Source organism: Nyctibius grandis, chromosome 9 (genome assembly GCF_013368605.1).
Source record: "Nyctibius grandis isolate bNycGra1 chromosome 9, bNycGra1.pri, whole genome shotgun sequence".
NCBI lineage: Eukaryota > Metazoa > Chordata > Aves > Nyctibiiformes > Nyctibiidae > Nyctibius > Nyctibius grandis.
This window is the reverse complement of record NC_090666.1, coordinates 16119148-16132936: the sequence shown is the minus strand read 5'-3', so window position 1 is coordinate 16132936 and position 13789 is coordinate 16119148. Positions and strand designations below refer to the sequence as shown.

The following is a 13789-nucleotide window of genomic DNA, read 5'->3' as shown; positions in this document are numbered from 1 at the left end:
TACTTTTAAATTGCAAGAAATAATACTGCTAAATGTTTTCTGACTGAATGACTGAAAACATTTAGGAGTGAAGCCTATCTGAAAAGATGATTGCATCAGAGGGGGAAAAATGGTCATATAGTTAACACTTACTTTCTTTTTAAAACAGGGTACAGTAGGATTTGAAAATCAGATCAACAAATGCCTGGAGCTGGCAGAATATCTCTACACTAAAATCAAAAACAGAGAAGAATTTGAGATGGTTTTTGAAGGGGAGGTAAGTTTTCTTTCATTTAACCTGTGTGTAGGAGCCAAGTCTGTATGGAATTTTGAAAACAGTCTTCACACTTCTCACAGTTCTTCAAGCCAGCTATGCAAAGCTGCTCCTATTTTCTAAACAACTACATGACTATTGGCATCTGGGCAGTTTTTTGGCCAAATGCACGTGGTTTTGTACCATCAATGTCAGATTTAGCTCCCCTCTTTCTCTTCTGCAGAGGACTTCTCAGTTTAGTGCATGAAGACTACCTTAATACAATCTGCTCATGCTGAGATTCCACACTGTAACATACATAACTGAGAATCTGCTGGTTTTGCTGTATGTTCTGTTGCTAGTGCCACTGCATAAGCTCTTGGTTGATAGAATAACAAATATACTTTGTCTCTCCATTTACTAAAAAAAGGAAAATTGGGTTGCCCTTGCTGTGATCCTGGAAAATGGTTCCTCATAAAACTCCATGAAGGTGAAAAGCATTTGCACTTCATTAGCACACTAAAATATTGTAAATGGGACAATGTATAGGGAATCTAAGACGGCAGATGCAACCAGCAGTACCATAATCCATTTATTTTGTTTTAACATGCAGAGATAGGAAAGTTAATACTATGTTTTGTCTTCCACATCTGTGCTAAAATATGCTACTGACTAGCCTTTAGTGTGTTATTGATCTGTATTATCTTGTTTATTGATGTATGTGTTTGGTTCTTTTTGCAGCCAGAGCATACAAATGTATGTTTTTGGTATTTTCCACCAAGTCTCAGGGGCATGCCAGACTGTGATGAGAAAAGAGAAAAGTTACACAGGGTATGTGGCTTTTGTTAAATGCAAAAATAAAGTCTACTCTTTCAACCCAAAGTATTCTGTTTATTAAAAATAATACATCTGTGTGTTGACACGTGTTCCAAATTTTGGGACGTCAGTTCTCCAATTGCTTGTTATGACCTTGATATTTATTCACGTTCGTCTCCCGTTTATACTGAGGCTGAAGTCACATTTCCCCTATAGAACCAGATACAGAACGTACTCAGTTGTTCTTTGTTTTGCTCCCAAAAGTGTTATGAATCTTTAAAAAGTAGCTAGGCACAAAGACGTCCCAGTCCTGTTTGAATAGGACAGCATATCAGCAAGAGAAATGGAAGGGTAAGTATTTGAAAATGCTGGGACAGGTAAAGGACATGGAAACCTGTAAGTCCTTCTCAGGTCTTTATTTTGATTTTTAAATGTGCTTGGTTAGCCATGCATTAATGCATTTCAGTGAAAATGAATACCATTTGGAGGACTTTGAGATAAATTTATTTGAAGAAATTATAGAGGGAAGTGAAGGCATCGTAGAGGCACCACCAGGAAAAGTATCGTGTTACTTAGGACTTGAGGGAAGTGAAGTACATTAACTTTATAGTAGCATTTCAGACAAACAGAAGTGGAATGAAATACATTCAGGAGACAAAAGAATGATTTTATAGTTGTCAAAATGAATTGCAATTTTTTTATGTTTGGGAAGGGAGAAGAATGGGCAAACTTGGGAGGTTTTGTAGAGGAGTTTATGTCTGCATCACACTGGGGAAAGAGAACAGAAAAGAACAGAAATTCCTGGGTCAACCCAGTGACATGTTAGATAAAGAAATTGCCAAAAAAGAGAGAAAAGAGGAAGACAGATAAAACCAGTAAGAAGGATGAAATGTTTGACTTGACCCTGTTAAATATTAGAGGACATTATAAAGCATCTACAAAACAGTAAAAGAGCCAGACATCTGACCTTGGCTGGCAGAGAGTAGAGCAGGAGAAAGAAGGTCTGGATGGAAAAACTGGGCTCAGTCAATACCAGATATTAAGATTGTCAGAACATTATTCCTTGTAAATTAAAGTGAGGAAGTGAGATTGCAATAAATGCACAGTACTGCAAAACTACTGGAAGGTTTCCATGGCTTATGCTAACAGAAAATATTATTTATGACATAGATCTTGTTGAAAAATTTCCATCGTTTTTGCCCATCCCCCCTGCCGACACTGACTTTGAGAATACGGAGTATTCTCATGGAAAACATCCATTACCCTCAAGAAGGTGGTTCTGGAGTAGATTTTCATAAAAAGACAGAAAACATTTATTCGTAACAAAATCTTCAGTACAAAGAAATGACATGTACATTTAATATGTAAAATTATTACACAGTGAATACTTTAGGATGCTATAAGTCTATTAATCAAAAAAATGGATATTATTGTTGTCAATTTTCCTTTAAATATCCAATCCTACATATTCTGTTACAGAACTTTTATAAAAAATAGTGTCTTTCTGATCCGTAGATTTATTTTTTTGAAATTAAGAAAAGTTGTGACATACAAAGAAACAATACAATTTTTTAATTACTCTTCTCTCTCCTTCTCGTTTCTTTTTTTTTAACTGATAAAGGTGGCACCGAAAATCAAAGCACTGATGATGGAGTCAGGTACTACCATGGTTGGATATCAGCCTCAGGGCGATAAAGTCAACTTCTTCCGAATGGTCATCTCAAACCCAGCAGCAACTAAGTCTGACATTGACTTCCTCATTGAGGAAATAGAGAGACTGGGGCAGGAGCTGTAGTACAGTGGTTGAATTATTTATTTCTCTAATTCACTGTTTTCCAGCACTGGCTATTTTTTTAACCCAGTTCTGCAGAACATGTTTTAAGGAAATTCTCTTTCTGTAAGTTCCAATCTCCTAAGACATCCTTAAATAAAACAACTATAGGCTACTGAAACACATATGTGTTGGTAGATCATATTACTGAGGGAAAATGTATTATCTTGAAGTTGAAGTACTATTGACTCTTACATTGGTCTTGTTTATTGTAGTCAGCAGGAAATTAATAAGCATTAAAATAGCAAATTAAGAACGCTGCACAGTATATATGTACAGTATAAATAAATATATATAATTATATATATATACATGCATATATATATAAAAAGTGGTTATAAACTTAGATCTAAGCCACAGCATGTTTTCCACTTTAAGAGAATTAACTTTTCCTTCAACAACTAATGATGTGGATAATGTGCTACAGATTTTTCTGCCAGGTAAAAATAGACATATAGGAACATTTCTAAAATGTAGAATCTTAGGAGCTAAAGAAAATGTATAACAGTATTAAATCCTATTGTTGGTGCTTCTCTCACGTACAAAACAGCAATCTCTAACAGCACCTTTGAGTAAAATAGTTGTATTTCCTCTTTAGTGTCACATCAGGGGATAATAGTAGCAGTCATTGTAACAGGTATATTATTGCTGTATTTTTAGAGGTTAATTTGTGTAGATTGTGTATATTATTGTTAAATGACTTTGTGTAAAAGGATTTAAATGTAATAGTTTTACAGCAAGATAACTGTTGAATTGTAGGTATATGAAATATTTGCTTATTTATATGCAGAGATTTACCATGCTGAAGAGTTGTCTTGTATTTTCTTCCATTTGTAATGTATCCTATTTATATATTACTGAAGTTCTAAATAATGTTTCTGGTATTTTAGTGTCTTTGTGAGCCAAAGAAAAAATGCAAAAATATTAGTTGACACTTTCATTTAAATCCCAGTGCCCTTAAAATAATAACTTACAGATAATTTTACTGAATCTAAGGAATTCTAATGTTGTGTATAGACTGTCAAATGATGAGATCCCTTTAATCTATTAGAATTTTCAGTTTTATTTATTGTAATGTCAGAATGTCTGTTCAGTGTTCTGAATGCTTTTCTAGTGAATATTGGTTGCTAACCAAGGCCCCTGTTTTTGAGTTGTATTTCAGGACTAATCTCTATGACTATTTTAACTAAATTCTGGGGGAAGATTCCTGAAGGTCTATAGCATTTCTGTGAGAGTTTTAGCCAGCATCATTCTTTTAGTGAAATGGAATTCACTATGTGTTTGTAGCTTATAAAATAAATAAAAACAAAAGTAATCTCAGAATCTTTAAATATAGCTGGCTTGTCACAACAATTTAAACTGGCTAGACTTTTCAGAGTATAGACACGAGAGTCATCTGCAGCTTGTTCAGTTTTAATCATTAGATAATCAATCCTACCGAGTGGAAAACTCCATACTGGAAGCAGAGTAGTGGAACAAAATGAAGATTCAATAACCCTCTGTCTACTGAGTTACTGCCATGGTGATAAATGGAATATGCTAATTTCAAATATTTTCACACATGATTCTATGACTATCTTCTATGCAAGTCAGTAATTAATTGGTTTTTCTTTTCTTTTTTCTTTTTTTTTTTTTCCAAATCAGTAATAAAATTAAATTATTTTAGAAAAATTCTGTGAAATGCAGCCACGCTATGCAGTTTTTGCAGCCTCTCTGGCCCCCTTCAGTCCTGTGGAAGGATATGCGACAGACAGGAGAGGTTTCTGTCCTGCAGGTCCCACTGATTGTCTTCTGAGGATGCTGTCTCACATCTTTGGCTGGGTCAGAGCAGGGAGAAGGAAGAAGCTGTCATGGTAAATGTCATATCATATAGCACAGCCTTTCCAGCTTTTCATAGGACTATTGCTTATCCCTCTTCTGTAACATTCTGTAAAACTTTTCCTTGAAATTATTTGAGTTGAATATGAAAATTATTATAAATTTGTCACTATCTCTTAGATTTATGAGTATGACTTTCGAAAGATCTACATCATTACTTTAATGCACAAAAATCCCCCAGTAATCTCACCAGTACAGTATTTCTTTCATTAGGTTATTTTCCTCAAGCCAGTGTAGTTGGTTTCTTGCCTTTTTGATCTTAAACCTCAATCTTCCTTAATTATAAGCCTGATATCTTACCATGTCTTCAATACTTAGCATTTCTTGATGTAAACATCCATGCTGTATGACCTGAGGCCTTCAATACAGAAGTAGTCAGTGTGAACATTGACTTCAGTATCAACTTCCATAATATTAAATGCCATTCTTTATAGATATCAGCTATTCATCAAAACTAGAAGGCCTCTCATTGAGAGCTCTTTTTACAGTACAGAAAGAAGTTTGTTTTGAAGAGGAATTACATGTCACATTTCAATGCACAGGCTTCTGCCTGAAATCTGCTCTCTGTCATATTTTTACTTTATTCAAAGGGCAGCTACAGAAGGTTGAAAGATTTACCTCAGTCCTTATTTATGAGCAACAATATGAACTAGTATGATCAATGCAAAGATGCGTGACTGCTGACCTAGCTTCACTCTTCCACACAAGCAGTACCATGATCCTTGTGATTTCTTCAACCAGTTCTTAGGTGGGAATTTCTGACTTCCTCCACCTCCCTAGTCAAGGGTATTTCAGGAAACAGTATTACTAAAGATCCCAACTTACCCTTAGTCCTCTAACCTTAATATTTTAACTTCATGGACCTTGATCCAGATCATCATCTCAATATTCTAATAATGTTATATAGTATTTGAAATGTTGTATCTCCTAGAAGCATATAAAATAGGTAAAGAGAATGACCCTGATGTAACTGATCATGAAACTATAAGGAAGACCATAATATGGCTTACTGGCATTCATATGGCAAACCTTGTACAGTCCTGTGATGTAGTCAGAAATAGATCTAGATCTCTTCAGCACATATACAATGTTTTGCTCACTAGAATTTCTGCTTCTTCATTTAATAGAGTATCTTGTCTTTTGGAGGTCAAAAGCATCAGAGGTTCTACCTATTGCCATTGCTGGTCTGCAGCTAGGTGGGAATAATGGAGCTCCTCCTGCCTGTTTCAGGAGTGAGACAATTATCACAGAGGTGTTTCTCTAAGACAGGGGGTTAAATTTATCTTCCTACCCTCTCATTTTATCTTGCCTTTCTGCAGTGTTGTGTCTGGACACACATGATACCCACAATTAGATTTTTGCAAAGCTTTTCATTCTAATATCAGACTCTGGAGTGTTTCTCTAGTACATGTACCTGTTTCCACAGGCACAGGGCTCATATTAATTTCTGTCTTGGTTTGCTGATTTTAACAGCGTAGTTATGGTCATCAGTGAGAAAACTCATATCTGTTTTCTTCTCAGTAGGTAATTTCATCTGAGTAATATGTTACAGCTTCTCAGACAAAAGCTTACCTGGCATTTTCCTGCTTTTTAATCCATGCACTGTTGACTGTGAGAGATCAGGGAGTATGGATATACAGAAGTGTTGACTAATTCAAAGCGTAGCAATTCCAGGTGAGTAACTTTGTTTTTCTGAGGTTTAAAATACACTCTAAGGTAGCAGTTTTGCCTTTAAAATCACACAGACAATTACTGTAATTTTGTGGGGGTGAATTCAGATCAAATAAACAATGGGCAAGATCTTAGCTGAACATGTAGCTGCAGTGCTTATTAACTGATGTAATTTATTTGGAAAAGGCTGACCATTGGAAAAAATCAACAGCAGCTGTTGATTTTGACTGAGAAAAATTCTGATTGTATTATTAAAGGTACTTTTTAGAGAAGATAGCTAGATTATACCATTCATGACAGACAGACGGAACGAGGGGCCTTGGGAATAACCCAGGATTTTAAAATCGTCATTGACTTAGTTCATGATCTGTTTTTTGAATGGTGACAAATACGAAGAGATTTTTTAAACAGAATCTCTGTTTTGCGGTTTAAGAAATGTCAAAGTTATAAAGAAGATATGCAATGGAGTTTAAATTTTTCAATAAAAGTTGATATTAAAACTGTCTAATTTGTCTCATATAATTTTTGTGAGCTCTTTTGTTTCCTTAAGAATATGAGACAAAAGCCATACAACATTATCGATCACACTAAAAACAGTAAGGCAAATGCTAAGGCTACTATTTAGTTTTAACTGTGAATTGAATGTGGGCTTGTACCAACACAGACTGAGGAAGAACTCCAAGCTCTGAACCTTGATCAGTTTGAATAGGGTTGTTGAGACATGAGTACTGTGTAGAAATGCTAAAAAATAGAGAATCTAAAAATCTTTCTGTGTGGTGTTTTGTGTGGTGTCTGAAATCCTCATCCAGCTTCTACAGAGGACCCAAGAAAGTAAACGGGAACTTTGGAATGGGTAAAAAGAATAAGATCAAGCCCTTGTGCTAAAAGCCCTGCTTCTTAATCTGTGGATATATTTATAAAACTTACTTCTTGTAATGCAGGTCTTACTCCCAGGAAGACTTGAATACCTGCTTAACTTTGCACACTTTGCAATGCCACTGGTCCATCTCAGGGTTTGTTTATTAAGCACATTTAAACCTGCACACAGTTAGAACTAGGATATTTTTATGCAATCAAAAATCTTAGTTGACTGAAAAAGTACTTTTCTGTATGTAAAAAAATGCAGGACAGAACCAGGCCTAACGATATTTTGAATAGTTATGTTTCAGCACTTCTGTGCTTGTCTGGCAAGAAAGGATAGAGATGGCAAGACCTCATGGTCGTACAACAATACACTGTGGAATTGGTACTACAGGATATACTGGTGCCTGCTTGCAAAAGTGTTTAAAGTTTCCATAGGAGAAAAATCTGTGAGTATTCTTATCAGAGTCAGTTGGAAACTGGGTTTCTTGTTCAGCCACTTTTGTATTAGGCGTTATAATGCACAGTCTTTTACAGTAAAAATGTTTCCTTGAAACACAAATAAATGAGGTATTGGCAGCCTTATTTTGCAAGTAAGTAAAATGTTTTGTAAGAAACAATTTTGTACAGGTGTACAAGGGAAGGCTCGTCTTGCCACCGCAGCAGTCAATGGGAGAATTGTTGCTGATTGCATGAATCAATCTTTCCCATTCTCGGAAAGGAAAGACTATTTGCTAATAAAGCAACAAAATGAGACCCTAAGTCTGAAATACTGAAATTCTTATATTCGTTAAAAAAAGGCTATGCATAATGCAGTAACATCAAGCAAATTCAATGTATCGTGTATAGAATCATAAATGTTTTAAAATACACCAGAAACTGAATTTGAGCATAAAACAGTTGACGTGTAAAACTTAAAAGAATGCCACAACTTCAGGGAAATGCTTTTTTTCTCCTAATTGGACTTGAGTGAAGCATAGTAATTACAAAATACAAGTCTTTCCTTGTGTAAATATAGTATGAATCAAAGCTTTTGTAGCAAAGCTTTTGGCACATTATATGTCTTTATCTATGCATGATATATACTTGATATATACCATATATAACATGAAAAAGATCATTAAAATTTTTGGATTCTAGACCATATTTTGGGGCAACCTGCCATTCTATTACGGGAGTTAAAATATTTTTAATTCTTTTGTTTGTATACCACATATATTGAAAAAAAAAGTACATTTTGAATTCATAAAAATATAAAATTATTTTTTTGTGATATAGACAAATTCTGATTAATTACTGCTTTATGCATTATCCATAGAACTGTCATTAATTTTAACAGTATGTAACAAATTTGATTTTGATTGCTTTAGGGTAGGATGAGCATCCTTCAAGTAGGATGAGTTTTCTTAAGAGCAGTTTTCTTTGCAAGTTAAAGAATTTTATGCAGCAAACTAGGCATGAAGAAAATATGCTGCCAAGAAACTTATGAAGTCCATTAGTGTAGCATGCAAATACCATAATGTAAAGCACTAAAAATTATGGAAGATTATTGTATCATGTGTGAGTATTAAGGAATGTTCAGCTTACATACAGACTGTTCAATGAAATGTTAGGACCACAATGAGACTGTTTATAGTTAGGTACAGCTCACTGCGGTCAACAGAACTACATCTGCCTGAATTTCTTCTTTAGTGTTTCATAATTTGCAAATTGTGACAGTTATGCTTAGGGTGATGATACATGAATCAGGAGTCCTACTCACTCAAGAACTGCAACTAAGCTAGTAAAGAGGAAACGAGAAGACGCAAGCATTGACTGAAAGAAAAGGTTAAAAGGAAGGATGGCTGCACAACGTAGAAGGGTTTGGGTTTCATTAGAGCATTGGGAAGAATCAGTCTTCTGGACAAAGCAGAGTTAAAATTATGGTTAGAATAAAAGATAAGATGCAAGCAGAAGTTTTTAAGAAGACCTGGTAAAGAAAGAAAAAAATCTGATTGTCTATTTTAATAGATCTATCTACTGAGAAAAAGTGGAATATTGTTTAGTAATGATGGTAACAGAAAAATCTGAGGATAAAACATTACACACCTTGATTTATTCTTGCTATTTATTAGGTAATCTGTTCAGCATCTGAATATAATTATTTCAGACTAGATAAGTATGCTTTATATGTGTATTTGTGAGTGTATTTATATTTCTTGCTATAAACCAGAAGGACACATGCAGGTACATACTGTGTGTGCATCAGAAAAAATGAAGTCTTGCATGATGTTGACCATTTTGTGTAGGACTTTTCAGGACATCCGCAAAGATTCTTGAAGTATAACATTAAATAAGTATATCATGAAGGACATAGTAAATTATTTTCCCTTACCTTTGAAAGTATGTGTGTGTATTGTGTATGTATATGAATGATTAAATCTCTATCATGTGAAATTCTTAAATTATATACCTTTTAACAGGATACCAGTCTAGTTCATCTGAGAATAGTTGGTTTGAGGCAGGAATTACTGTGTGGAAATTTTTGGCCTTGCTTTTTGTGGAAAGGTGTTGTCCCACAACAGTGAGAGCAAAAATATGTAACATCATTGCAGGTGATAGGAAATGGAGAAAAACTAAGTTTAACATTTCAAGAAAGCCCAGAAAAATGTCACTACAAGCAAAATCAACAAATGTAAGCAATTACTTTAACCTAGATTTACAGAAGCCTATCATCTGTGACCACAATGTAAGCTGATTTGAAGCCGTATCCACTTGGTGTGAAATCAGCAAGAGTCTGGGTAATGCCAGTGTATAAAGCAAGCATATTGGCCTTCAAAAAAATAAAAACTTGAATGCTAACTTTAAACTGATCAGGTAAAAGTGTCTCTAAAAAGCAAAGTGAGAAAGGCATAAGACATTTCTCACTCAGTGTCATGTTGGTCAGTGCTTTTTATCTCTTCTAAAGATTGCACATATTATAAATTATGTTCACTGTTCAATGTATTGCCTTTTTAATTAGGACTTTCCATGGGCCCCAGCAAAAAAGGCCATTAATCTCAATTAAGCTTCTTCCTTTACTTTTGGGAAGGCTGCCTGCAGGGTAAGACTGACATTTGTGCTTGTGGGCATAGGGCCAGACCGACCACTAGATTGTACATGATGAACTCTTTTATTTCCATTACTTTGAGTTTTTTACAGTTCCCTGTTGCATTGTCTGGCTATGAGCATCCTTTGAAGGAAATGCCCTTACTGACTGTCAGCTAATTCACTCTTCTGCTACACACAAGGTGCTGGCAAGCACTAAACGCACTAGCACGGCTCTTGATCATCTCAAGGAGTACAGCTTCACTGGGCAATGGGGTGAGATCTGGGTTTGACAGTGCTGAACTAAAGCAGCATAGTTGTTTTATTACAGCAGGATTTCCTATTTGTGGGAAATATGACTTTTACTAATTCATTGTAACTATGACTTTTAATAACTCATTGTTCTAATTTGCTGGTAGATATGCTGCTGCAATAATTTGGTGTGTTCACTTAGTCACACTTTTTAAAAGTATATTACTTGTACCTGATTGTGTTATGTTTCAGGCCTATTGTATTTCTTTATACGATTTTGCGTCATCATGGCCTTTCAATTATTCTACATATTTTTCAAGAAGAGGTTTTTTTTTTCCCCCCTACAAAAGAAGGAGGTTTAGTTTCCCTGCTGTAAATACTCCATATCAGTATTGTTTTTACTCAGTCCTAGCGAAATGTAATTGTTCTGTAGATATAAATTAATTAGCAGCTCTATCTTACAGTGTAATGCAATGCATATTCTGTTGTCTTTCCAAGGATATCTGTCTTTTTGCAAGATATGATGAGAAGTCAGATTGCTAATTTGTGACCTGGCTCCCTAGCAGTGAGAATTGTAATTGCCATCAGACAGGTCTCTGCTTTCTTAAGTGAGTACACACAGACTGATTGCAGCGTTAGAGCTGGCGTTGCAGTTGAAAGAAAACCCAACAAAACTTCTGCCTTTAGAATACATCAACATTACTTTAAAAAGAGTTGCTAGGCCAGTAATTGCTACAATTTGCCTTCCCCAAAAGCCTAATTTTAGGTTGTTTGGTTTTTTTTACCCCCATCAATTCTGTGACTGTAATGTAAATAATTATGCTTAGCTATTGTTGAATGACTTCAGAATACGTGTTGATTCTCTATATATAATGCTGCTATAATTGTACAATTACTGGTGTACTGGAAGAAGTCCAGAGGTGGAATGGAGGTTCTCAGGGGAATTTGAAGACTCTATCATTTGCTTTGTAACACAGTCCAGAGCTGTTTCCATTAAGCTGGCAAAGTGGTCAAAAGAAGGAATTGAAATCACTGGATTACACCATAGAGACTTGGTTGGATACTCAGAAAAATGTACATGACTTGAATTGACAACAGGAATACCTCTTCCCCTCTCATCTTTTAGCAAAACCAATTAATTAAAGGAGACTCAACAAACAAATGGCCTTTTCTTGGGACTGTGTACTCAGGTTGGGGTTCATGTAGTGAACTACTAATTCATCTGTCTACCTACCTGGATAATTTCTAAATGAGCATAATTCATATACGAGTGTACATCTCTAGGCTTGCAACAACAAATTATTCTTCACTTACAGGACATCCACAATATTTTGCAAGTAAATAATGCTTTCTATATCCGTCTTCCCAGCATTGTTTTTTTTTTTATAGAATCGTTTTGGTTGGAAAGGACCTTTAAGATCATCGAGTCCAACTGTTAACCTAACACTGCCAAGTCCACCACTAGACCATGTCCCTAAACACCACATCTACTTATCTTTTAAATACCTCCAGGGATGGTGACTCCACCACTTCCCTCGGCAGCCTGTTCCAATGCTTGACAACCCTTTTAGTTTTTATTGTTTTTACTCAGGCCTAGTGAAATGTAATTATTCTGTCCCTAACTGCTTATTTATATAATTTTAAATGCACAAGATTTTTCTAGCAGTAGTATTTTTTCATTACATCCATAGGCACTAGAAGCACTTTTTACCACCTACATCACTCAGCAAAGGGTGCAAAGAGGAATTGTGTAGAGAGGTAAAATTTTCTTCTACCTTGTTCACTTATATCGGGTTAATTTTCTAATAATGTGGATGTCTATTAAATTATGTGTTGGTTTCCTAGGCTAAATAATGCAAATTTAATTATTAAAATCATTTAAAATGGCAAAGGGCAAAACAAAACAGTGGAATATCTACTGTATAGAAAACTGTTACAATGACTTGTAGATGCAAGTAGTGTGAGCTAACAGATTATTCTCTCTGTACTTGCTTTGAGTCTGATGCACTCTCTGAAATGCAGATTCAACAATCTGGGCAGCTGTTCAGCAGTTACAACAAGGAATACCAAGGAGCTTTTATGCCTAGTTGTGAATGGGAGATGAGATCTGGTAGGTTCTTGTCCACCAAAAAAAAAAGTGACGCTCACACTTTCACTTTTTCCTTTTTTTAAAAAATAAATCAGTTACTGTTTGAAAAGCTTTTACATAGCAAGTTATGCAGAATCTTCTCATGGAGGACTCTGTGTGTATATATATATATATATGTCTCTGCATCAGATCCAATATCTTGATCAGTTATTCTATAAGAAGCAAAGAAAACAATATAAAATAATAGATCTAAAATGTATACATATAAAAATATGTAAAACGTTAGAAAGGTTTTAGCCATCATTTGGTTTTGCTTTCTTGTTATACACTACACACTACAAATAACTTTTAAACTACCTTATAAATTGAAGATCTTTATCATGTAATTCATAGTTATCCATGCTCTATAAGCCACATTGTAATTGTAGCTAGTATTATGAGTCTGTATTATTTGTAGTACTCTGGACTCAGTAACATTTTAGAAAATGCAGCTGTTGAATTGCTTTTAGCTGGTTCAGTAATGATTGCAATTGTTTTGCAGTTGATCGTCATTCCTGGGATTTAGTGGGCTTGCTATTTAAAAAAAAACAACAGCAACAACAACACAGGAAACCATCAACAAATTACATTCCTAATTTATGCAGTTAGGTTGTAATCTGTTGATGGCTCTCTAACAGACTAAGACCTAACAGCATAAATAAGGAAGTAGTTCAGAAACTAACATAAAAAAAAAAAATAGTGACTTCACCCTGGTGTAATCCTATTGAATTTTAGTGAAAGTACATGAAGGAAAATTAGGTCCAAAGGTGATGGACTGGAAGCAGATGTACTGCTCTGGTTCTATTTCTTCTACAGTAGAAGAAATAGACTGGTTTGGGGGACAATGAGCCCAGGGTGACCACAGGAGGTGCTCTGCATCCCTTCTGTCAGCCTACACCTGAGTTTCCAGCTACAACTTCAGGTTCATATTTCATGGCTGGACATCCAACAGCTTTAACCTGACAAACTTTGCTTCCGTGGTATAGCTGCACATAATGGTATAAGAATGGTGGGCCCTGTACTTCCTCTGTGAATGAACTGGTTATCTTGTCCA

General features: G+C 35.2%; 1 protein-coding gene across 1 annotated transcript in view; it reads left to right on the top strand.

Moving 5' to 3' along the window:
- GAD1 (glutamate decarboxylase 1) overlaps window positions 1-2843 on the top strand; it is a 36066-nt gene extending 33223 nt beyond the window's left edge. The window contains 3 exon segments of the mRNA XM_068407732.1: window positions 149-256; window positions 974-1063; window positions 2670-2843. Of these exon segments, the coding sequence (XP_068263833.1) occupies window positions 149-256; window positions 974-1063; window positions 2670-2843 (372 nt within the window).
- The last annotated feature ends 10946 nt before the right edge of the window (window positions 2844-13789 follow it).